Source organism: Plodia interpunctella, chromosome 14 (genome assembly GCF_027563975.2).
Source record: "Plodia interpunctella isolate USDA-ARS_2022_Savannah chromosome 14, ilPloInte3.2, whole genome shotgun sequence".
Classification (NCBI taxonomy): domain Eukaryota; kingdom Metazoa; phylum Arthropoda; class Insecta; order Lepidoptera; family Pyralidae; genus Plodia; species Plodia interpunctella.
The window spans coordinates 6,275,888-6,303,374 of NC_071307.1; the positions used below are offsets into that span (position 1 = coordinate 6,275,888).

The 27,487-nt window shown below is 33.4% G+C and overlaps 2 protein-coding genes across 3 annotated transcripts; both read right to left on the reverse strand.

Moving 5' to 3' along the window:
• Positions 1 to 527: 527 nt before the first annotated feature.
• On the reverse strand, positions 528 to 17,014 carry LOC128675173 (UPAR/Ly6 domain-containing protein crok-like). Its single transcript, XM_053754397.1, has 3 exons — positions 16,854 to 17,014; positions 3,312 to 3,494; positions 528 to 1,741 (listed from the first exon to the last, which is right to left on the reverse strand). The coding sequence occupies exons 1-3, from the start codon at positions 16,909 to 16,911 to the stop codon at positions 1,536 to 1,538; spliced, it is 447 nt and encodes a 148-aa protein (XP_053610372.1). The 5' UTR covers positions 16,912 to 17,014; the 3' UTR covers positions 528 to 1,535.
• Positions 17,015 to 21,696: 4,682 nt separating this feature from the next.
• LOC128675171 (uncharacterized) lies at positions 21,697 to 24,602 on the reverse strand. Of its 2 annotated transcripts, none has more exons than XM_053754394.1 (3): positions 24,449 to 24,602; positions 23,870 to 24,139; positions 21,697 to 22,029 (listed from the first exon to the last, which is right to left on the reverse strand). In XM_053754394.1, the coding sequence occupies exons 1-3, from the start codon at positions 24,504 to 24,506 to the stop codon at positions 21,803 to 21,805; spliced, it is 555 nt and encodes a 184-aa protein (XP_053610369.1). In that variant the 5' UTR covers positions 24,507 to 24,602; the 3' UTR covers positions 21,697 to 21,802. The 2 variants fall into 2 exon arrangements, with proteins under 2 accessions (XP_053610369.1, XP_053610370.1); XM_053754395.1 differs by lacking the exon at positions 21,697 to 22,029 and adding an exon at positions 23,184 to 23,528.
• Between the last annotated feature and the right edge of the window lie 2,885 nt (positions 24,603 to 27,487).

A 27,487-nucleotide genomic window follows, 5' to 3' on the forward strand; every position in this document is an offset into this window, starting at 1 on the left:
TAATAAAACACATTCAGAAGTGTATCTACCTTTTTTATTTGGATTAATACCTTCGGTACAGACTTTAAATTGAGGCTCTCGTAAATTTGGATGTTAACTGATTTTGAGTCTCGAAATGGAGTTATTAAATCCCAAAGACGTATTTATTTTAAACGGTGGCGTTTTGTATGACGATAGCAAAAATGTGACTTCATATCACGCTCTTTCTAGTTTGTTTTGGTATAGCTCTGATATTTTTAAAGTTTTTCCAACGCTAATTGTATAAACATCTTTCTAGAATAAATGGAAATAAGGTGAAATAAAAATAAGGAATGGATGTTGACTGAAATGAAAAATCAGCCAAAATCCTTATATTACTACGTAAAAGATCGATTTATAAATATTCTTGTACTATTAAAAAACCATTTATAGATCGGCAGGGTAGGGCAGAATTTGATTCTTGATGTACGTACGTTGTAAGTAGTTACTGAAAATTTTGACGGTGGCTATTTTACTAGGTAGGGAAGTCAATGGGAGGTAAAACACAATTTGTGAACAAAATTTTATTTAAAAAGAAAATTTGTGCCTTATATTAAATCATTGTTCATGAGATTACGATTATGAGATTGACGTAAATGCTTCATAAATACATTCTTTTAGAGATACATTCAAGGCACTTTAAGACTTGTGTCAAAATAGATTGTTACTGTATTGGAAAAATTTGTGTTCATTTGTTGATGCTGTCAGTCATTTATAATAAACTTAATGTACACAAAACATGTTAATGATAAACTTAAAAATATTTACACTAAAACAACTTTTCTTTTTCAAAATCTTTACATATAGGGATGACATTGATTTTTCAAGGTAAATAAGGTGCTTATTCGTAACGCTTCTAATAACAATTCGAGTGAAGTTAAAAAAAATGTGATTGGAAAAAAAAATGTTTAATTACAGAAAAGACTCAAAAACTTATATACATCTAAAAAAATCTATAATTTTATCTTACTAATATACGTGTTGGTATTAAATATTCGAAATGTTCAAATCGGTAACAAATTGTAACACTTTTAAATAACAAAAAATCATTTGAGATTTTTCGGTAACACAACCGGTGGGTATAGAGCTATTTATTTACTGGACTGGGATATCGAATGGTCCCGTTTGTAAAAATATTTTGTACTAAGATTATGGGGGACGGGGCAGTGGCGTAACTTGCTTAATTTTGGATTTGTTGCAATTGAAACAATAATAGGTCTTTAGAGATATTTAGATTTAACTATTTTAGGGCGGTGTTCATAGTTATTTTTTTTTTAATAAAAAAATATTATACTAGCACCTCAAAAGCTTAAGAGTTAAATAGCGACACAACCTACAAAAGAATTAAGATTTTTGCTCAGCTCGACTATGTACATGTCCTTTTGTAATCGTCCCACTTAGGCTAAACAATTATTGTAGGTTAACCTTTAGATACCTATAGTAATTAGGGAGATCTCTTAATTCCAGCAAATAACGTACAAATTATTGCTTCAGTTACGCCACTAACTAAGTATAATTTACTTGAACAATAGTAAGGCAAGGGGGGCTACCAACAGCGCTATGGTTTTGCCGATCGCAGCGGCGCCGTTGCATCCATCGTAATCGCAAGTTTCGCAGTAGGATGTGATTTCATTGGGTCCATTTGAGGAGGTAGGGCACTGCGAACTGTAGTCGTCCTGGCGCTTCCATGTGCACCCACGGGAGATCACCATCTGACCGTTGACTGAAAAAATGAAATGGTTGTTTAGAAGAATAATCTTAGCGAGTCGACTATGGCGTTCTAATTGAGAGGATCAATGGCAAATAACTTTTTTGGTCGTCGAATGCGCTCGTATAGGTAGGTATGTTCTGTATTCTGCGGTTACAATGTTTTGATATTATATTATGACACCTATTCATTTTGTATTCATTGCGTGTTAAATAGGTACTTATTTCATTCCAACAAGAGATTATGCAATCGAAGAGCAATCACTCTGCACCATACGATTGTAATCTGATCAACATAATACAAGGGAAAATTTAACTATTCTGAATTTACTGCCTACCTTTAAATAGGTGTAAACTAATATATTTCATCGAATATTACCGATGCATTCATGTAAATAAATTTTATGAGGTAACTAATTATCTAGTTGTAATGATATTATGACGTGTGTATGTATAGGTACGTACTTTGTTATACGATTTCAATTAACGCTGATTGGTTAGAACAATAGAAGTGTCTGCAATTTTCATACAAGTGTACAATTAGAGTACGAGCGACATTGAGAACGTCATTGGTGGAGGTAGTTCTCCAACGATGTTGTTCTATTGTAGTGTGTGTTTGAGGAAGAATCAGCCATGAATTCTCAAGGTGACAGAAAAATAAGGTCGGTTTCAAGATCACTATCCGGTTAAGTGACATGGAGGTAATTTTCATGGTTTAATACCACGCATTTGAAGCGTTTTTCATATTATAAAGACACTGACCACTCAGTATAGGACCTATACGTAAGGCTTAGTATAGGTAGATATTATTTTTGAGTCCAAATATTTTAATGTAGCCCCAACCCCAACGGATGCTTTGCTAGGGCTTCACAGCGCACAATTTCAGAACCGCTGCGCGCTGATCTATCGGTAGGTACTATACGTAGATCTTGTAATGTTTATAAATTATACTTATAGTTATGACTTTAATTACGTACTTTACTTATGCTAAGAAAGACAAGTTAGAAACAAAGACATTCTTTTTTTTTAGATATGACAAAGGCTTTCCGGTCTACCTAATTTGAAATAGTTTCAAAAGTTTCATACTTATCGTTTTACATAGTTACTACTAGTTATTCTTATATTCAACTACATCATGGTTGTTTACGTTTAGGGCGATGCTAACAAATATTTTTAGCGCCTTGTCCATCATTTTGGCGGTAGTTGACATCACGTACCAATTTTATGCGCGAGGTATTTATACTTATGATCAGAACCAGATTACATCACCGCGTGTCCAGAAATCGTTGTGGGCAGGAATTTTAACCAGAGGTTAAATGTGTAATTGGATAGCTAATAGGTATCTAACGATGCTGTGTTCTACGCAGCTGGCTACTAGCGCAGATTAGGTCAGTATTCAGGTGTTCCCCTTATGTGTCTTATGTGTCTTTATCATTTTCAATATAGTACGTCAGCACGGCCTTTGGAATTGAATTTTTACCTTCAATGCTTATTTGAGATGATTCAGAGACAAAGCCAGCCCATACAAATTTAGAACTTACTTGAGAATTGTTTATTTATTATTCATCAGTATACAAAATATTTACCGTACTTCCTCTGCTTCTTGCAAGCAGACCTGGACGTGGTGAGGTACGGGAAGGTGGCGCCAGTGTTGGCATCACAGTTCTCCAGTCTGAACTGGTAGCTGTTATCGGAGTAGCCGACAACGAACGGGTCGTTGCAGTACGGGTTCAGGTCCGACGAGCAGGTCCAACATCTCACTGCCTCGCCTGGAATAGACAGGGTAAGAAATTAGCGCATTTGAATTGCTTAGGTTTAGTCAATGGTCTGAACGACCGTACGAAGTGGAGAAGGGGGCGAAAGGAATTGGCAAATTGCTAAGATAAGAGAGAGGTTAAGGTGCTAACTCGCACACACACCATCTTTCACTCAACAATTTATAGGTCAATGGAAATGATAAAAATATAAATATACATATAAAAGGTACCTCTTAATATAAGTATAACATATATTTTTATCATTTTAACGGCCCTAAGGCCGTTTTGACAGTCAGTATACTCGTACTTTTTTTTCTTTTCGACTTGTGTCAAAAATTGTTTTGAGGATGTTGAAAATACCTATAATTATATACTTTACCTTTTTAACTATTACTTGTTTATTGGGCATATAAATATAATATGAGAATGCTAAAGTCAATTTGAGTCAAAGAACTACTTACTTATCTAAAATGACCTTTGCCTACATGAATAATATTATGAACAACAGTGTGTGATTGTTATAATAACAAATTGAAGTGGAAACAATGGCCTTATTGTTGTGACACAAGAACGGAAAAATGTTTCGATTATTGTCTACCTATGAAGGTATTTTTCAGTAGGGCTAAAGAAATAAAAAATATCTAGAATTTTAAGGAATTTCTATTCATGCAAATACTGACGAGTTTTTAAACGGTTTTATGCCTATAGCTTACCTTCTTTGTTTTTATTAATTTACAATAACGACAGAGTCAAACGTTAATTGACAATATTAAATATTGTTTTTTTTTTAAGGTTTTGTCATCAATACTTAATATTGATTCTATTTTGCTTTTTATAATTTTGAATAAGATACAAGAAGAAGGGACAAGAAGATAATTTTTATAAAATAAACTTGAGTTTTGATTAGCTGCTGATACATTTCAAGTTTTGAATATTTAGCAGAACAGTCAGCATTATTTAGTGTGAAGACCTCGTTATAAGATGCATGCAGATAATCACTCGATTACGTTCACAATGGTGTAGATTACATGATTTCCATGTAGTTATGTTACGGATAAACTCAGAAGCGTGGTTACATCTATATTTAGCCAGCTAGACTTAAGCACAGCCGTGTGTCAATTGGCAACAAGTTTAGTAGGTTTAAGTATCTTCCGTTAAATCTTGGTGCAATCCTGGTCTTCGATGGTCGCACCTAGTTGTATCGTGTTTATATTCAGTTTATTATCCCGGCTAGATCTTGTTTTAGCTGATGCAGTTGTGTCTATTATTTTACTTCTGAAAATACGCTGCTAATGAAAATATACATCTAATTTATTGAAACAAATACTATAGTATTCACATTAAGAACCTATATCAAAGGATTAGTTATACGTTTATTTGCAAGTGTTGAAGTCTATTGTTGAAATAACAATGGAAATGACAAAGGGCGTTAAATTAGCATTGACATTGATTCTAATCACGGTTAGATAACAGATTGTTCAGCGAGATAGAAAATACTTGACCTAATAAACGCTTCTTCAAGTAAGATAAGACATGATGATAAAGATTTTGGTATACATTAAACAGATGATATAATACTTTTTTTGCAACCAAAGAAAAATTAATTACAAAAAACACAGCAGTTGTATAGTTAGCAACTTCTTTGCGTGTCGATAGCACATCTGCAAACGCTGTTAGGATACTGCCTAAAAGTTTTCTTGTCATAAAGAAGAAGTTAGGATAACTTTACTAGTAGTGTATCAATTTTCACGGAAGTCAGTTCAGTAGGATTTGTGTTAACGTATAGTGAACATACATATACATCCCGTAATAATACAACTGACGTACCATTAACGGTTTTACTGATCCTAGTTTTAATCAATTATCATTGGTACGGGACACTATTTATCTTATTTTATTATTATTAAAAGTGCTGCTACTTAGTTGAAAATAAGTGTTTTGTCTTTTTTGCTAATAAAATAATTTAAGGTACTACTTATTACGTAATCACAATACGTAACATACATTACATCTACCACTATCAAGGATAGTATATCACACCTTACTGCAATTAACACAGCCACAAGGGCAGTCACGACCAATGTTGCCAGTCCTCTGAGCACACAATTTTTTGGCCAAAATACAGATGCGTTTATTTATTTTTTGCTTTATACAACAGCTTTTTATCAAGTGGCGTGTTAACCTTCGCCAGAGGTTGGGTATAAAAACTTAATAGTTGTCTCGACAGGCCCTTGAATCATTCGTTTGGTGTTAGTTTGACACGCTATGATGGGCGTCTCAATGAAAAGCTAGTGGATATAACTGAAAACATTGAAGCGAATCGCGATTAGAATTTGCATTTTACATTACTTAGCATTCTCGACACAGATTCTCGATATTATAATATAGTAGCTATGCGGTGTATATTACTTAAGTTCTAGGTAGTTATTACTCGACACATACATTATTAAACATAACTCTACAATCTATCTTCATCGACGTAGAGTAAGTACGGTACTATTATAATGTGTTCGAATTTGGCGCTAGCTTCGCCCGTGTGAAGAAAATTAATTAAATTACCTACATGATTAGTTGATGTTTTTCAGTTACAAAATACAGTTACTTATTGGTACAAATTCATAACTCATAGATGTTCGTGTTTTTTTCGACAGATTAGGTACCTATTCTATTTTATCAATCATCTAAACTGAAGTGATTTTAATATAAGTTCTTTTTATGTATACTTAAAAATAATGCTCAAATAAAACTGAGTATTTCGAAACATCAGAATCCGGATATAATAACATTCTGTGTAATTAAATTCATTTTTCACATTTTTTTATTATGACGAAAGGTAAGGCAAGGAAAACATCTAACCGAACTCTTTTTTTTGTAAAGAAGTATACCTATTTCTGATCTAAAGCGGAACATTGAACGTTTTTTGTCCCAACCTATTTGATAGCAACATAATCCTACGACAACGTGACTGTGGAAAATGACTCAGATCTATTAAAGAGTAGCAGATGGTAGGTATGACAATGCACACGTAGGTACGTGGGAAAAATCGAGAACTGCGCACCTTTGTTTTCTTTGACAATAATTTAAATTGTTATAAAGTATAAACACACGTCTAAATAAATTATATGTTAGTAAGTGAGTTGTAATCTTAAATGCATACAAAGCAACTGGTTGAATGGTAAGATTATAAGTTATTTTTTGGCAGATGTTAAATAATACTTAGTTGCCAATAAAGCCGGAGGGAAATTACCTACATACTTTAGTACCATAGAAGTAAATAAATATTACTTAATCATTGTTCATCGCGTCAAAATATTCTCCTTTTTTAAAAAGTTGATTAACCGGTGCATCTTAAACATTTCCAAACAGCATTTACTATGATGCATTTTAAATAGCCCAACGCATTTTCCCTCAATTGGAACCGAGATAAAGCCGGTCTTATCGAAATATCGGAGTGGAAATAGTAAAATGTTCACCGAGGTACAAGCAGGTTGCATTGACCGAGTTAGCGTTTATTTACCCATACAAATACCATTCTATCGCACGCGCAGTAACCAAATCCAAAACTAAATGACTGTTATAGTAGGTATAGTGTACTATATAGTAAGTAATAGTCACGTCATGTTTATAGTTTGGCTTTGTTTTGTCCATACATGTGGTATGATTACAATCTTGGAGCCTTTCGGAATGACTCACCCAATATTGGTGATACAAATAGGATTTGTTATTCGATTTCATTAGATATACGTACACTGCTAATTTTGGCATAGAATGACCAATATCAGCCAAAAATACCTACGTCCTTTGGGACAAGTATATTCTTTGATAGAAATAACAAAATTGCAGTGTTTATCATCTGAAAGCTAACACCCCTTACACCCCATGTTGTTCTTCAAAATAATTTGAAATTAAATGTTCCATTTGAATACCGCTATATGTTCTTAGTAGGTACTTACCGTACTTACACTTATGAGAAGATCGGCGATTAAAAGTTTATAAATCATGTTATCGATATCGAACGATACCTATCTCTATGGTTTAAGATCGAGATACCTACGCTCGTCTCATGTCAAAATTCTGAAAATTAATCCTATTACCAAACCATACATAATAAACTATCATTTGCAAAAATATTTTCGTAAACCAGTCTCATATTTGCACAGCATGTTTGCACATTCATTGATATGTACGTATTAGCTGAATGGTACAACAGGGACGCTCCTACCAAAATCATTATGGTGGCAGCTACATTGTGTGAATCCAGGGCACCAGGACACGACATTGGCACGAAGATACCCAATTTGTAAATAAAAGCCTTGCGTGCCATATTGACAATGTTAACGCGAAAACACAATATACTTACCACGCTATATACCTCAATGGGGAAACCCTTAAATATTTCCAGGTGTACCGATTTTAAATATAAAAAAGTTGTTAACATTTAACTAATTAAGTGGAAGAGATGGCGGGATGTCCTCAACAATTTTTTGAGAATAATTTTGCCGGGTGGAAGATTAAGGGAGACTTTGCCCAGCCGTGGGACATGTCACTTAAAGAAATAAAGAATACAAAATTATATGTTATAAAACAGATTTTAGTTAATGCCGCTCTATTCAGACGATTAAACACAACGCTCATTATGCAATTGAACGCAAACCTAATTAGTTTTCAAAATTAATTTTGCGGTAAAATGGCAACTATCTACCTATTCTAAGACTGAATAAGGAAATAGATGTTGTTTTTATGCATGTTTTATTTCAAATGTTTCTTATCCTTGTGTTTTTTGTTGGTAACTTCATCCACCACAAATAAGTTTTCAAATTAAATTTGCACAGTGAATCATCAACTGGAGGCTAATTTAAAAGGTTTCGTTCCACTTTTTGTTGAAAGACCGTATGTGTTAAATAGTTAACTATCATTTACCATGATTTCGGCAGATAGTTAAGAGCTTCTGTTTCTGATTCGACCGATTTATGGGATTTCATGTTTATTAACATTATTTATTTTAAAATATCCGATGAAAATACCCGATGGTGGTGGTTGACAGTTCAATTTCTACTCGGTCTGGCAATGCCTCTTGGGAATTGATTCCTATCGAGTCTTGTCTAATAACAATCTTGATACTATTCATTTATGGTAGAGATGAGACAGAACCGCTCATGTTTTGAGGATTCTTTGATTTACTTATGTACCTCTTGCCTCATTTATCTAAATAACAAATTCAACTCGAAAAACTTGTTTATAATAAAAATTGTCTCTAGAAAAAAGGTCTGAACCATAATAAGTAGTAATAGGTAGGTACCTACTTAATAGTACTTAACCTAACAGGAAACTATTAGAATAATCTACGTGACAAGAATGGAAGGTTCAACTGTGTGAAGAGTGATCGCTATACTTGTTTGATTATGGGGCCTCTGGTTGTACTATGTGACCTAATGTTGATAAATATTCATAAGGCAACTAAACAAAATGACCAGAATATGTCATAGACTGTTTGTGATTTGTTATGCTTTCTCTGCAAGTTCACTTTCTAAAAGTTCATTCGATTGTATGATTAAGTTTATTTTTGTATTTCGCGTGTGTTGCGCCAGTCAACTTCGCGCTGTCGCCGATTAGATACATAAAATAAGGTATTTGGTGTTATTTTATGCAGGTTAAAGTTAAAGTCAAAGTTGATTCGTTCAACCCACGCTTAATTTGTAACAGGTAATTGAATATGTAACTGGACAGTAGACACTAGATTCAAAAGTTCCCGTCACACCAGTCACATTTCCTTTGTGTTTAAAGTATTGAACAGTAATTAAAATGCCAAAAAGAATTGAATTTGCAAAAAGTGATAACTCAGCAAACTAGTTTTATATGCTTTGTAGTGTAGGTGACTTAGGTATCCTTATTCTTACATGTTATAGAAAAAATTGTCGTGTCCGTTCGCGATAAACTCAAACATAATTCTATTCCTGAGAAAGGTTTACCTAAACCTTTCTCAGGAATAGAACTATGTTTGAGTTTACCTGTACCTGTGTTTGAGTGTACACCTGTACATAAGTATAATTTTACCCGAGCAAATCTAGTAAGTAAGTAGAATAGGTACCTATAACTAAAACGCAATGAATATTTTCCCTGTACATCAAGATAATAACACCATAGTATCCGGCACGGCCTTCAATCGCGTACCTACTCTGCGGCCTCTGTCACAAATATGTGCGGTATTGCTTAACACTGACGGAGATCGGTTCGTAGGTAGGCGCAGATCCACCGTCGCGGTCACTATGGGCAGGCATTCTTGAAATTTTACGTCACAAATAGTTCCGAAACACCTTTTAAATGATATTTTTGTCACTTTCTAAAATTTTATCTCTCATATTTCGCTATTTTATCCAAAACAATTCAAGGTTAACAAATTTCCGAGATTATTATTCACACAATTTTGTCACTGTGAATTTTTCTCTAGGAAATTATCACGAGAAGATACTTCCCTGTGTTCCGTTCCGAGTACAGAGAACTTCTCGGGGGCACATTACTTGCCACAACATATTTGTAGGTTGGATCCGCGCCTGTGGAGATCGGCTCGTGATGTCAGTAGTTTTAGTTCCATCTGCTATTTCTGTAGCCATAAGCTGTAATGAGAGCTATGAAACAATTTTGACGGTTACATCAACCGTTCATGAAATTTTGGACACTGTGGTTATTTTATTAGCGATAATGCCGGAACTCTGAACTTTTAAGTCAATTTATTATATTTTACAATTGAATAGTTAGATTTGTTAGCATAAATCGGATAGTGTTATTAGCTTAATTAATGTCTTATATACAGACGTAAGACATTAATTAAGCTAATAGCACTATCCGATCAAATACAGATTTGATTTGGTTGTCTGAACTTTTGTAAAATAAATTTGTGAAAGAAAAGCCAACGAACTAGGATTTGAAAATGGGACCTCTCGATCACAGTCGAGATTCGAAGATATATCATAAGTATTTAGTCTATAACATAGGTAAGAAATTTAAATAGACGCAGCATGCTGAATCAGCGATGACATTGATATTTACTGCCAAGTGGGCTCATTGTTTGCTGCAGCATTGTGAACGTGGGCGTCGGAAAATGAATTCGCTTGTACCTCATGTAGCACATATCTAGTATGTTTTGTGTTGAATGAAATGGCTGTGGTTGATTAATTATTCATTTTGATTGGTAGACATTTACTATGATAGGTAGAGAATTATTCGGCCATGCCTTGGTATTTGTATTTCTTATTTTAAAGATGAATAAATAGAAAGTTTTCAGAGAAAGTAGGCCTACTAATGAGGCTTGTATGCCCGCCCTAGAATAGGACCACTCCCTATCCTCCCGTCGATATCGAACAAGGTAACAATAGCATTCCCAAATAAAGGTTGACGTGAAAATTATAGCCAAATCCTTAAAAAATTAAAGGTTATTTTTTTACGTGAATCCTGGCCATGGATTTAGTAAGTACTTGTACGGAGTACCTACTAATTCCATGGCTACAACTTTAAAACAAAATTAAATGTCACTGATAGATTTTAAATAAAAAGTAAATAAAGAGGGGCTATGAGAATACTAAAACGATGATTTAATTAAATGAATGGGCGATGAAAGGAGCAATTTGTGTCCATCCGGCGTTTAAGACCCTCCCTGTACCAAACATGGTGGCTGTGGCTCGAAATATAAAACACTTAAACGATTTTATTTATTAGTAAGTATAATTACATAAGTCGCAGGTCGTAAATGGATAAGAGAGGTTGGCGAAGAGATAACCGTGCCCAGCAAGGGGTAGGTGATTATGTATAAATTACTGAATAGAAATTGAACAAATTATTTCATCCAAAATATACCTAATAGGAAATAATGTATGACGAAGATTTAATTTATAATCGCCTTTAACTGTAGTATAAATGTCATCATAATTACTCAATAGAGTGAATTAACACACGTTTATTACTTGGTCAATACTAAGTGGTTTAATAGGGTTACCTCTCTGTTTGATTTTAATTTATTATTTCTTTTCCTATCCCACTCCCCCTCGCTCGGGTAAACTATGCCATATATAGTCCACCATTACCATTTGTAGTAACATATTTTTTTGAAATTCGTGCAATAATGTTTTTAAATAAAATAAATAAACAAGCTAATATCTTGGTTATATAGAACGCTGAAATTTATATCGGCAAAAAATATTCTGCGTTCTCTAACAACTTTTGTATACAGTAATAACGTACACTATAATTAACAAAAATGTAATCTCGCATCGTAATAGTCCGTTTTGAGTGAATAATTTTATTATGCTTCTTATATCTTCACAAAGCATTACAAACCTTATTTATAGAAAAATAAGCATTGTAATTCAAATCTCAGTAGTGTGCAGAAAAAGGCAAGTGAAATGATGATGATGAATTATGAGTAATCTGGGGGCATAATATTTTGTCGGATAGACAACCCTATCCGTAAATGGTGTATGAGAGCTAGGCTACGGGCCATGACCCCCTGATCCTTGTAATGCCGGGTCGGGATCTGTCAGATGACTCACACAGGACACACTGGAATTGGATCATTGTTCGACTGAACTATACTCTATACTGTACCAACTAATTAGTGTAGACTTTACTACACTAATTAGATGGTAACTACTTAAGTATTTATGTCATCATTTTTGCCGAATTTTTGCCCAGTATTATTTCTTCATTCATTCTTTCTTTCTTATCACTCGATAACTTGTTACTGATAATATTGATGTTAGATTTTATTCAAGTCGCCTAAATGGGCGCCTTTTAATGACTCGATGGCCACATACTGCCATCAAGTGACAATAATTTTTCGTTTGAACTTTATGATTCCAAACATGGAATAAACCGAGAATTTTGAACTCGGGACAAAACTGTGTGGGCACTAATAAAAACCTGTCAAATACAGACGATTGATCGACACTTCAACAAACTTTTATTTTTTGGCTCCAGTTATTAAATTTTATGTAGTAGGTATAAAAATATAAAAAAAGATATAATATTACAGTGACAATAATTTACAATAAAGTAATGATTAGTTTTCCACAATATTATGATGTTTTGAGCAAAAACATGATTGGATTGTGATCGCATTTGATTTGGAATGTGGCACTATGCTCGCTTATAAAAAAAAGTTTGTAGGTCATGTCATGTCACCAAAGTCGCAGCGTAATGTAATAGAATCCTTGTTTTTTCTTCGACGTATAAGAATCTAAGCGAAGATGTCAACGTGGAATAGTATCTTTATTAAATGTTGAGAATTAATTTAAATGAGTCAACACAAGAATACAACATTATGATACCTATGACGATACAACACGAATTCACCAATTTAATTGTTTCTTTGTCTTGATTAGCAAATGTTCTACAGAATTATCATATTTTTGTTTTAAAAAATCTATAAATATAATGTGCATGTCCCTGTGTGAAATAATGGCCATGTATATTTTGATTTGGCTTATTTCGATTTTGGTGAATTAATAAGAATTTACGACGTCATTCCTCTTCTGATCTATCACCGCTATCACTTAACAATCAATGGTGTGATTTGCCACCATTAAAACATAACAAAAGGCTCGGCCAACGATTCCTAGGGGGTCACGGCTTTTTATTGAATCCCATTACGAATTATGCGGGCTTACTCAGCGTGCGTCAACGAAATAACAAAATTGCCACTTGACGCTTTAAACAATTTGCAGTAGCTCTTTTCTTCTACATAATTAAAACTAAAAAAAAAATTCCTCATTGCTTTGCTGATTCATGTAAACCATGCGAATATCTTTAATATTATTGAGATAATTTCATCCTAATAATATTCATTGAATTATTTTATTTAAGCCCGAAATTCCTTATATGTAATTGGTGTATCTATTTCCACTTCCAATAACTCATAATAAAATATACATAAGTTACATAAGGCCATAAATTTAATAATAATAAAACAATATCGCACAAAAAACAATATTAATAACATAAAACAATATTAAGTATAGAAATAGAAATACTCCTGTTCATTCCTTATTTTTGTCCGGGATATTTGAAAATAATTGTTAATCTATCCCATTTTTACGTACCAGTCTTTAGCTATTTTTTCTTTTTATGCCGGACTAATGATGTAATTGTTTGTTCTATTGAAAGTTATATTTGTTTTATGACGTTATTCATTAGTTTACTAGTTAATACGTAGTAGTAACTCTGCCAAATTTCTTAAAAAACGGTTTAGTAAATTTTTAGTTAGACATTAAGAACAAAAATACGAATATTTTCTCTTTACAATATAAGTGGAAGAGTGTACTGTATGGACGTATGCATAGTACAAAAAAACTCTAAAAACACGGAAACAACATGGATTTATCAAAACGACACCATTATCGATGAAAACTTTGGTTTTAGGTACACAACTGTGACCGAAATGACATCGTCGCATTGTACAAACAGTGTTGGAATTTCGTCACGGTAGAAAGCCGTCCCTTGCCGTCGTTATGAGTATCAACAAGTACATAACTACCTATAATAGAAAAGGGCTACAAAAGTGTGTCAATGTTCTAGTGAAAGTGGAAGTTGGCGCGTAGCCGCGTGCGTTTTAAATGCACGATTGAAAGTTTTAAAATACTTATAAATAACTAGCTTTTGCCCGCAGCTTCGCCCGCGTTAATTGTCCACAGAAACAGTTATGTTTCCGAGATGAAAAGTAGTATCCTATATCCTTCTCCATACTTCAAACTATATGTATGCAAAATTTCAAGAAGAATGATTGAGTACTCGTAGATAAGGCTTTAAGAGGTAACAAACAAAATTACTTTCGCATTTATAATATTAGTTAGGATTATCTGCGTCCCGGAGATTCGCTCCCGTGGGAATGTCGGAATAAAAAGTAGTACTTATATGCCACTAGGATTTATGTAGCTTCGTATTGGTGAAAGAATTTTGGAAATCGAAGAGTAACTCCGAAGTTTACCCTATACAGACAAACTAACAAACGCTTCCTTTTCCTTCCTTCTTCTTTATAATACCTATTTTTTTCTATTATAACATAAGTTTCGAACTTACTGCGGGGCTAACTCAATTTGTGTGATTAGTCCCTATATATTTATTTATTTGGTCCTAAGGTTTGACTGGCAGATAATGCTTCCATATACTAACTTTTTAAGTTATACAATAAAGTTGAAATAAATACAAATAATATTTAGAGCTGTATAGCGACTTAATCCTAACTAATAGTTATAAATATGAAAGTACAAGTTTGTTTGTTACCTCTTTAGATTATTACGCGTTTGTTCAATCGTATTTCAATTTCTGTGGTTCAATCGAAAGTGGATTTACTTTCTGTTTCGGAAACCCGTTTAAACTTTCTCACATGACATAGGTAACTCAACACACTGACTTTTTATGTAAAAAGTCTTTGTTGAAAATTCAGAAAACAAAGAGATGGTCAGCTTTTATAAAATATATTTTTGCACCTCTAGCTATAGTGAAGCTACTTAAATAGGTACAAATTACAATATACATATACCTATTATATGTATGTTGCTATTAAGTCATCGCCTACTTAAATAGTTTGAATAATAAACAGGTTTCAAACATTTTCCTTTTTATTTTAAACATGTATTTTTAAAATATTCGTAAACATCACGATAATCGACTTTTATGAATTATACTTAGGTAGGTAACCAATACCGATCAAGGTAATAATAAACAGGTAGAAGACGCTAATAAACAATGTTAATTCATAGCTATCATTTAAATAGCACGCAGCCAATGAGATGATTTATATAAAGATTATTACAACTTAGAACAATTTGATGGGAAAGACAATCTAGGTACAACATCTGTTATAGCTTACTTCCATTAACCGTGAGGGAAAGCTGTGAGAAAATGTATACCGGTACTTATTCTATAGTAAGTAGGTACCTATAGATGACGATACTTGCAACAAATCATGCGAAGTTCAACAAAATTGTACAAAATACGAGTACAATAAAAAAATCCTAAAAAACTAAACTTAAATTATGCCAAAAGGGGTATTATTATCACTCATGATCCCTCTAAGAATATATTATTTTTTCATAATTAGGACCACCTCCATATTATCTAACTACCTAGGTTCTATAATTATAAAGTAACTCCGTTATTCATAAAAAAAATTAAAGCATATTTTAAGCTAAAATATGTTTAGTCACTGTCAATTTCAAACGTGCGATAGTGACTAACAAGGTTTATAGATCTTTCAAATTGGTAAAAACAAAGGAACTGGCCAAATTTTCTGTACAATTTTACTTATAACGAATATCACACACAATACGGTTGATTTGTGTGCATGTGCACAACATGCACACAAATCAACCGTATAAATGCGAACACTTTCTTTTCATAAGTCAGTAAATTTTACGCAATGTGTTGTCCAGGAAGATAAAATCTGCTTTCGTTGGCAATAGCAGATTAACTTTCATCTAAGTATGGTGTTTGATTCTCTAAACTGGTCTAACTGGTTGGGTTTCATTCACTTCGACCTGCGCAGACGCAGGGCCACGCTATGGCATTTGCGTGTGGTATATGTTGCAATTTCGAAGGATCAAAGATGCAAAATCATTAGGTACTATATTATTTACACATTTGGTAGGTATAAATAAGATTTTTTTAAAATTTAAATTTAAGTAAATATGTTTGAAACGTAACGAATTAGTTCTATTGTCATTTAGCACTGGAATTCTGCCTTCGTGACCCATTATTAATAAAAGCTATTTTGTTAGTCTTTTGGTTCTTAAGATATATTTAGAAATAGTTTTAGTTATTTTTATGTAATTTCATAGTCTATTCTATTCTCAATAAATTTCTCTTTAAAAAGTCAATGATAAGGCTATTTAACATGACTCGAAATCTGTTTCAATTATTTCTTTATTAAAGCTTGATAATATAATTAGTACTGAACTAATGACTCAATCAACTTATTGAGTATTACATTTTGGTGTTTAGGGTAGCAGCAAACTTGAAGTAAGTTAATTGCACGTAATAAAATAGGCAAAGAAGTAAGTTTGGTATTGTCTCCATATGTTGTTCAAAATTGTTTTGAAACATACATTTTTGGCGTTTAAAGAATATTATCAACTAAATAGCATCTAATTATTTAGTTGCATATAAGACAAAGACGGCAGAAGTATATTATGAATTATTAAAAAAATTAATAAGTACATTCATAACTTTACGAAGTTGTTTTTAAGTCATCCGACCAAATTGGTAGGAAGAAAAATACGCGAACAAGTTACGCAAGATCGTAAATAAAAAATATCAACAACACGCAAGCGTAAAATATACCTACATAATTAAGTTTATACTGTTTAAAAAAATAAACCTTACCGTTTTCGGCGAAAAGGCCAAGAAGAAGTACGGGAACGAGTAAAACGAGGTGTGCCATTTTGAAGATTTTTGTTGTTGTGTCCAAAAACACGGGTACACTGATTTCGCGATGAACCGTTCGCGCGCTTCGTCGACAGGCGAATGCTGAGTGAACGGCTCCAAGGGCCCAGCGTGCTGTGACGCTGGCGACTCAGATTGGCGATTCAAACGCGCCAGTTCGACCGCGCGTTTTAATTCCGCGGCCATCTTCTTTTGCGATTAACCCGCATGTTTCAGTCTCACAGCACTCCTATATTCATAAATTCATCATCACCATATAATATAAAAGAATGTAGCTTCTCACTGACCGTCTGTCCCTATGTACACTTCGACCTTTAAAACTATGCAATTGATTTTGTTCTGTTTTCTTTTAGTATGATTTCTGAGAAATTATTTAGGTGTATAATTTATTATGGTTTTAGAAGAAGTTTGATGCCGGGATGGGCCGCTAGTTTATTTATAAATGTGTACAGTATTAAGATAACGTGTAATATGAAGTACCTACCTACGTAGTCAGCATGTACCTAGCCAGTGTTCGTATAGCAATATTAGTCAAATTGATGTTCCTCTGATCTAGTATAGCTGTGTGACCAAATGGTGATGCCAGCCGACTTTGACTTTGAATTACAACCTAGTGAAGGTTTCGAGGACAAGGGGGAAGTAGTTCAGGTCTACATTCATGAGTATCTAGGTGGCACCACCTCAGATTAGTTACGTAGGTTTGTAGATAAACAGATTTAATCTGTGTTTGATAATACAAACGCAGCTTTTCAAATTATGTGATAGCTGTATATAACACAATAGGGGTGGTTTTTTAAACACTAGACAAATTTTAATACTCTCCATGCATGCAATACGCCAATTAAATCCCCCATTAAATGAAAAATTAATAATTTCCGATTAGTTGATCGGTCAATATGTAAGATAGAGCAAAAAACATGATGTCAGATTGTATTATATTTTTTCTTACTCTATATCGCCATCCAAACCTGTTACGAAAATATTAGTCTGGTGTTTAAAAGGTTACCTTGTATAACGAGCTAATATAAAACGCTTGATAATATTATAAGACGAGACGATTTTGCGGCAGTTAAACTGTTGATTCAGACGATTAACTAAACGCCAGTCTCCCCACGATTATTATAAGGGCATTTGGCGCGCTTAACATTTTCATGCATCGTGGGTTCGTAGTAGTTGCACTGGTATGGTGCGTATCAAAGATTACTTAAAGACAGAATGTTTTAATAGTGAAAGGCCAAAATTTTATCAAATAAAAATCTCAATGTTGACTTTCTTCTGTGTATTGTCTGTACAATTGAAACTTATTGCATTCTTTAGCTACCATCCTATGTCCGAGAGTATTATAGTAAATCGCAATACATCGAGAAAATATTTTAAAAAATCATATATTGGATATGTTAACAAATACTATTTAATTATACAATTATTTATTATAATAATATATCAAATGAGAAGTCATAATAACTAGATTGCTATGTATTTGGTTACACGGATCAGTGACAACATAGATAATTATAATTAGTTCTCAGATATGTAGATATGTAATCTTTCAACCTTCTGAACTTTTTTAGTGCCACTTCAACTTATCCTGATGATTCAGATAACTTTTTACCTATATAATTTTAACGTAGTACCTACATACGTAGTGTATTTTTTCAAATGTCTGTAAACCTATTTTGGTTATTTGAAACACAATATATTTTTAGGGGTGTACTTTAGTGTGTATTGTCGTGTGTGTACATATGACATAACTTAAACAGCTGATGGACAACAATAGCATCCACAAAGAGGGTTGATGTGGGCAGGCAGCCATAGTTGTAAAAGCATTGCCAAATCTTAAAAAAATAATTGTTAATTTTTTTACGCGAACCTTGGGTTTAAGGGCTAAGCGAAATAAACTATTTTCAATAGAAAATATCTATTCTATATGTTTAACAATGTCGTAGAAATTCCATCCTTCCGACTTGGGCTGTGTGCTATCTGTTCTTCTCTATTTTGTTTTAATCTTTGATTGACCCGAAAATAAGGTTACGAAAGACGTCGCTGTCTCGCACTAGAAAGCGATATATTCGTTGCAACATTCGTTTAATTATACTCTTTACTAGCTTTTATCCGCGGCTTCGCCCGCATTAATTTCGTGCGTCCGCTAATAAGTTATTATCATCAATATCTCTGGTTTTAAGCAACGCGATATGAAACCTATACCAAATTGACTATCCCCTAAAGAGCTGTAAAATCAAATACAATCGCGTAACTGTGTTCCATCAAAAAAATGTTTTGGCTTCTATTAGTCAAGTTTAATGCAAATTAAAATTTTCAAATTCAAAAGTGTTCGTAGTACTTGGTAATGTATTCGATATTTCTTTTACGTGGCAAATCAGATATGTGACGGTAAAACAATAGTTCTTAATATCCACAACTAAGTTATTGGGGTTCGAAATTGTCCTGAATTACTTCGAGAAATGGATGTACGGCCGTGCCGTATTTTTTTGCTCGTCTTGGCGACAGCACGATAGGCATCTGCACGAGATTTCGTAAGTACATGTATTCGTATATCTATATCGACAATGTGGAAAATAAACAGCGCCTCTGTCGTACGTAAAAGGAACTAGTAACTTTCCATAGATTATTTTACAATTTTTTCGTTATCGATACGATTACGTTTTTGCTTGTTTTTGCGAAATTTCGTACTCAAGTATTGTGGGTTCACTGTGATAGTTTCACTGAAATTTCCTACACGTTATTCAATAAGTTTTTTTAAATAAAAACTAAAAAAATACTAATATCCTAATCCCAATAATACTGGTAGTGCCAGATCGTTTAAGATGACAAAAAATGAAACTTAGTTTTGTTGCATACAGTGGGTAAGTAAGAAGTAAATTACTGTAATCAAAACTTTTCCGCACTTCTAAAAAATTTAAAACAACAAGAAGAGCTATCAGAAAAGGTTATGAAGATATATAATTATAAATAAGTATCTTATACATATATATGTATTGTCTTACTGTTGTATTCTCGACTGTGACATCCAAAAACCGCTTTAAAATTTTAATTACTAAATCAGCTGTAATTTTATAAAGTGAAATACTCGTAGGTATATTAAAACAACATTTCAGCATGTTTCACACATAATGTTCTGGATTCTGGTCCAAATTTTCTGTCATATCCCGAAATAGATAGCAGCTGGTGACAAAAATACACAGGATTGGGGAAGACCACATTTAGTTTTAGATGTAATTAGTATATTATTGGAGTATTAGCTATAGTTATTAGTTGAATCGATCATTTAAAAAGCTTTGGAGCATGTGTTCCAGTCCTAGAATACCGCAATTACATCCCCCGTGGATATCTTGAAACTGCTGCCTAACAACAACAGCATTCCCAATAAGGGTTGACATCATGCGGCTGTCGTAAAATCAAAGCAGAATTTATTTTTACATAGCTTAAGGGAACACGCGAGGATTGGAGAGATATCACTTAAGAAACCGTCGACTTGCTTTTGTTTTTTCAAATAAACAAAACCTAACACCTATATTTTACAACTGGCCACTAAATAGGATTAAAACCGGTTTTTCCCCGTGACTGTCATAGTAAGTACATAAGGTGTTATCGGTAATGAATCACAATTTATCTGACTACAAGATAACTAGCAACAAAGGTGTGGACTAATGCTTGTAAATATTTACCACTATTGTGAAATAAGCCAAGAGTATTGGAATCAATGATTGACTATAGATATATACTTTATTAAGTACAGCATTTTTTTTAGTTTCATTCCTGTCTTGGTGTGTGTGTGTCTCATTATAATTTTTGATAATATAATATATATTGAATATTACTCGAAATGTTTGATTCACCGTTTGTCCTACAGAGTTGAAATTACCACCTCGGTTCAGTTTCTATTACAGGGCATTATTTAAGCATGATCTGATGGTGCAGCCAAAATTGGCTCCCAATGAGGGAATTACTCAACGGTTTAACTGAACGGAAATCTATTTTTTGTCACTTACGGAGACAAGTTTTTCTTACAAAATTAAATTAATACAAGACTTCTTTCGCTTTTCTTTAATTTTTTATCAATCTTCATCTTTTCTATTTATAGTTGTCGTTAAACCGTTTTCTAAACCCGGTAAGACGCAACATTTATGTAATCCCGTAGCAATAGATTCTATTTTCAAAACAGAGTTCGCTCTATATTAGATGTCATCACATTACACATCTGAGAAATAGTCTTACTTCCATAAGGATGGCTGAATATAATGCGCAGCCAAAGGCCTTTACATGTAACGCCTAAACATATTAACACAGCAATGCTCATGTAGTGAGTGCTACCATTTTTTAATTAAAGGTGGCATGTCAATTTTCGTTATATCACTGAAACAATGTTTTTTTCCACGAACCTTATACTATCATTAATTCTATATAGGTACTTTGTACCGTACTCTGTGTTATTGTTGTTGCATCCTTACATTAAGTCGTCTGCCGCGTCTGTCTTGACAGACAGACTGACGTCTGTTCGGGATAAACTCAGAAACTACTGCACGGATTTGCATGCGGTTTTCAACAATAGTGAAATTATAAGTGTTCTCATTCTAGTAATGTTATATGAAAAATTCATGTTTCCCGTCAAATTCCTACTTAGTGATAATGCAGGCTTAGAAACTGCTGAAATACATAGTTCTGTTTGTATAATCGTTACCAATAAAAGCTATAAGTATAAGAAAGAAAGAACGATAATATTAAAACAATAAATACTTAGTTGATTGATATGGAAACGCAAACATTCAGTAGAAAATCGCTTTACTTAAAGTTGATGAGACATTTGCACTTAACAACTACATTTAATCGCTTGTTTGTTCAATTCGATTGAGCCCTACATTATCGAGGGTTTAACTGGAAAGTGTTTTTGTAAGGAGTGATGTAATAATCACGAAGAATATTATTGTCATGTCGGAGAGAGCGTGGGAGATACTGCTCTTGTTACATCTGTTTCCTTCACAGTCCCTGCAGCTGACTAGAGTGGTGCCACCGATGGGGTATTTGTATGCATCTCTTATTTCGTCACAGGTGTTTCTTTCGGATGCACATCCTCGTATAACCCATTTCATGTCATTCTCTGGAATTAAAGAAAAATTTAATTAAACTTTGGGTATGAGCACGGATCAACACCTAAAGCGCAATGTAGTCATTAACTTTTTTCCCCAGCGTGAACCCATCTATGATCTACATACATGACCGTAACAACTTCTCAAAGGACCATAAAACTCCTAATGGTTGGCCGTAAAAATGTGTTGAACAAAAACCTTGAAAATTTCAAATCACCATATATCCTGTCAAAACTTCCTGAGGTTCGACTGGCTTTAAAAACAAAGATTTCACAGATTTCTGTGTGATCAACGGGCTCTGTTGTCTTGTTGTATGGTACAGTCAACGGCATTTAAATTAATGGCCCTTAGGGTATATACAACTGATCTGTTAGTGGTGATGTTGGAGGATAGCTCGTGGCTCAAAACAAAAAAGATATTTGACAGTGATACAAAAAGCTGAAGATACAAAAACAGGATCTTGCCGCTTGCCGCTATTCCAAATAGATTGGCGCCTTCTCTCATCCTTGCCATGATAGCTACCATGTCATGAAAGTCTCCATACTGACTTCGCTAGCCATCGACGATAAACGAAAAAATTGTGATTGTTGGAGTATTAACGAATTAATACTTGAAGCAGCTAGAGACTTCGTTTGTGCAGCATCCTGGCAAAATGAGGATGTTCATAATGATGTCTAATAGCATACCGATTTTGTACTAGTCTATAGAAGTAATAATTAACAAACAAATTTTTTTATGAATAAGGAGGAGAGTAGAAAAAGTAAAGTCGAAAAGAAAAGGAAGTCTTACTAGTGATGGGCGAGTGGATTTGACAGGCGAATATAAATAAGCCTAGATCAATGAGGATAGAGGATATAATATATATTATACAATATTTCTGATAATGGGACAAGATAAAGAAGTTAATCCCTGAAACCAGTGTTCAATGAATGTCTGTTTCCGGCTTTGATAAAATGTTTACATTGAATTAAATAAGGTTTTAAAATAGTTTATGATAACAAACATCTAGTTCATAAACTATCAGATATCATATAAAGATATCGGCTACTTTACAAACAGTAGCAGATGTAGTGTAATGAAAATATACTGTAATGTTCTTTCAATTAGTTAAATAGTTTAGACTTTGAAATTTTAATAAAGGAATAAGCGAAATGAAAAATAAACATTCAGTAGAAAATCGCCTTATTTACTTAGTTTAAATATAGATGAGACATTCGCACTAAATATAACATGATGTTTAATATTATTTTCCATATTCAAATCACTTTCCATAACAAGGGTTTTCACGACAAAATGTATTTTTTGAGGAGTGGAATAACTATTATGAATAATGAAATAGTAAAATCGGAGAGAGAGCAGGAGAGACTAGTTTTATTGCACCTGTCTCCCTCACACTCGCTACAACTAAGTAGCTGCACTGAATCAGGGTTGAATTGATACACCCTTTTTAATTCGTCACAAGTACCACGTTGTGAAGCACATCCTCTAACATGCGTTAGCATTTCACCATCTGAAAGGTCAAAATAGGCAGGTTTTAATACTAGCCAGTGAAGTCAAATCCCATGATGTCTCACCATGGAGCAAAGCAAAAGAAGAACCGTTGTTGTCGAAGAGCAGTTAAGATTCACTACAGGTAGGAAAACACCATCCTTTTGTAGGTTCCCTCGACAGCCTAGTCATCTTTGAATTTTCATTTCAAATATGGAATCTCAAAATAGAGCTGGCCGTTTGTATTATTATTTTTTATTACTTCGTTGAATTTAGACCATACGATTACATATAATCCACCATGATTATCGGCTTAATGGACAGACACAATATTTTTTAATCTAGAGTGAAGAGGATACTTACGAGCATATTTCTCCTCGTACACAACGCATTTGTTTTGCTTTCTGTAGTCGGAGCTTAGCGGGCAGGTCTTCACGGGCGTGGTGGCTGTGATGGTGTTGCAGCCGATGCAGGTGTAGCATTCCCCTGCTTGACCATTAGGACTCAACGTCTGCTGCGGTGCTCCTCCTACCCTGGCGTATAGACTTGACACAGCCATATCTTGTACGGCGTTTAATTTTGACGTCGCTGTGACGTCATCTTCCTTTTCTGAAGGATCAGGATTAGGACTTTCTGAAAAACAAGATTTTTAACATGTGTAAATAAAATAAATTCATATGAAAGGCTGACGCTGATATACTATGTTGTAAGACGTTTAAAGTACGGTAATGGTACTGAATCAGCTTATTTACAGCCGAATTTCTAATATAAAATCTATATTCTATTGTCTAAGATAAAACGCATTTATTTTTATGCACTGCAAAGAAAGAAAATTAAAATAGAAGACAATATTATACACAAATTTGTACACTAATGCACAGTCAATATGGTCTAATAAAATGGGAAATCCCCGCGCGGCCTAGCAAAAGCATGATCACATACCCGCAATGACAAACAAGATCACCGATGCCAACAAGAAGACATAGAGAAACGCTCTCATTTTGTCCCCTGAATGGTCCAGCAATGATGTTTGTGTATTGAAACTATTGAATTTATACTAGGCATAGTTTATCGAAAATTCCGTATGCTTAAGTGAGCTTGAAGATAGCCATGTCTCAAACAATGGATATTAGTTTTTCATGTTATTATTTTCTGAGTAGCAATTATTTTGTTTCTCCATCACATCTTCCACACAGACAGGTACTGAAGTGGCTTTGAAAATTTATTTATGCTGAGTATTTTCTTATTAAGTTTTAATCTCAGAATAATCACCCATCAATAAATGTGAAGTGGGTAAGTGGCAACGAGGTTATTGCCCATCAGATATTTGTTGTGTTTAGTTTTATTATACCTTAACTAATAGTATAACTTGATGGACAAACCCAAATTAAAAAAAAAATGTTTACCTTAAGATTCTGATACTTCTTTTCTTTTTTTTAATGTTTGCTTCATGAAGTTAATATTTACTACATACAAGTGGCCCGTCCCGGCTTTGTTCGGATAATCATAACAAATTATAAACCTAAACCGCACTATCTAAAAAATCCGCCTGGTAGTTTATGAGTTCATCGCGTTCAAACAGACAGACAGATGCGACAGGGGGACATCGTTATGTAAGGATTACATCTTAAGTAAGGACATCTTTATGTAATATGTAGGGATAAGGATTTCGCAACTCTGTTTCTACTATATATTTGTGGTAACTTAACCGCAACCTGATATAAGTTGTTTCTTAGTTTTTACTGCTTAGATGATTATTAACTAAGACAAAATGGGTCGTTTGCATCGCGTTTTATAAATAGTTAACGGATGAGGTCTGATCATGAGAAATTCAGACTCAAAAGGAGTCTCTAAAAATCTCCAAAATGTTATTGTGGAACCTCTTCAGCAGATACTCTTATAACGTGGACAATGCTCACTGGTAGTGACAGAATTCCATCAACTCCTGACCTGACACGAGAATTATATTTTATTTTATTTATATTTGAGTAGTTCCAAGCCCGCCATACAATTTGGTATGATTAAGATAAATTCCGGAAGACGCTTACCTACACCAGCCCAAATAAGCTTCTGTGGTGTACAGCCCTACATGTGTCTTCTGGACTCAGTTATTATAGCATATCATCATTCAAATATGTCTATAAAATGCATAGGTTTTTGTATAATATACTATAAAATATCCACAATGAAATTGGAATTACAAAATGATAAAAAACAATGAACTTTATTGAATTTATTTACTGAATAGAAATTATTTATTGGATTTATTTCTTTTATAGGGTGGCACGGGATCAGTGCAATGAATCCTTTACAAAAATCGCTGATAGCGAGTTGTTAATAAATTAATACCTTGTACGTTTTTAATATTAATTAATTCATGCGAAATTGTGGGACCCATTTGGATATTTTTGTAACTTACAAATCACAACGCTATCTGGGGGCACGGCAGTGCCACCCCAAGTCGAGCAAAAAAGCGGCACGGCCGTAACATCCTTTAGAAATAATAATAAATATATTAGGACAAATCACACATATTGAAAACTTAAAGTTTTACTTGAATCTATTCATTCTTTATTTATCTATAAAATAAATTTGTTATGTCCTGTGGTCTGTGGTACATACATACTTACTGTAGGAATGGTGAAGCAAGCACAGGAGGTTTGGAAATTCACCACACATTGATTTATAACAGGTCAGCGGTTTTACATTTTATTTATATATCATATTTAAATAAAATGTAGCCACATTTTTTTTATGCGAGAACTTTTCAATGTTAATCCTTTTTTACTAATCTATATCGTATATAGGATTAATAGCATTAATCTTTAAAATACATACGAGTATAATATCGCATTTGTTTATCACTGTTTCCGCATATAATCCTAATAACTTAGTTGTAAAATTTTTTTGGCAAATAAATTTTTTTTTTCTCTTAAATTTTTGACACAATTTCCAACTTTTTATGAAAAAATTCTACGATTATGATGAAATAATTAAAAAATATTATCCTTAGTATTTTTTTGGAACTAATAGAAATGAGCTTATACACTTTGGAATGATTCTACTTTGACTCTGTTTTAGTAATGTATTCACGTAACATATAAATTATTTATTAGAATAGTTCCTATCTGTGTGGTTTGGCCGTTCTGCTACCGTCACGTAGATTTCTAGGCATTCGTTATCTTATTTCTAGAGTAACGAAACGGCCACGCTACACGTTTTAACCAGAATGTAGAAGTAGTGAATTTAGAATTTAGATTTTAGTAGTAATATGTGAATTTAGGTCTGGTAAAGTTATAGGTATAAAAGGCATATAGCAAGAACCTTGGCTCTACATGAGATCTGACCACTTTTTCATACATTTTGACTAAATTGTAGAGTTTGTGAAGCAAACTAGACTCGTCTTGGCAACATTTTTACATGAAAATGTTTTTGGTGGGATCGAGTTGATCAAGTCAACTTGTACCATACATCAAAAACAAAAAATATATGGAGCTATGACATGGGCACAAGTGACGTCATGAATGTTAGAGTCAAATAGCGATTTAACCAAATTTTAATGACAACAATAAAATATTGTATGTATGTAATAAATAAAATAAATGAATAATAAAAAAAAATATGTATACAAATAATAACTGATGTAAGATATATTGTTAGTTAGTTGTAATTATATTCTGGTATGATCACTGTGCCACAATAAACCTTTGCAGTAACGGTGCCCCAGGTTCCCAAGATACAGGGTTTCCCTAGTTTGGGAGTTGTTACATTTTTTTTGTCAAATACACGTATTTTTATTTTATTTTTCGAAATTGATCAATTAAAGTGACGTTTGATTATTGTGTTTCATTATTTGAATGCATATATACATTTTATTTTATACACATGCAATTACTATATTGTTATAATTATAAATTGATAGGTAGGGCCGAGCCCAATTATCTTCGGCTGAACGTATCCGCCTGATAATATTCATAGCCA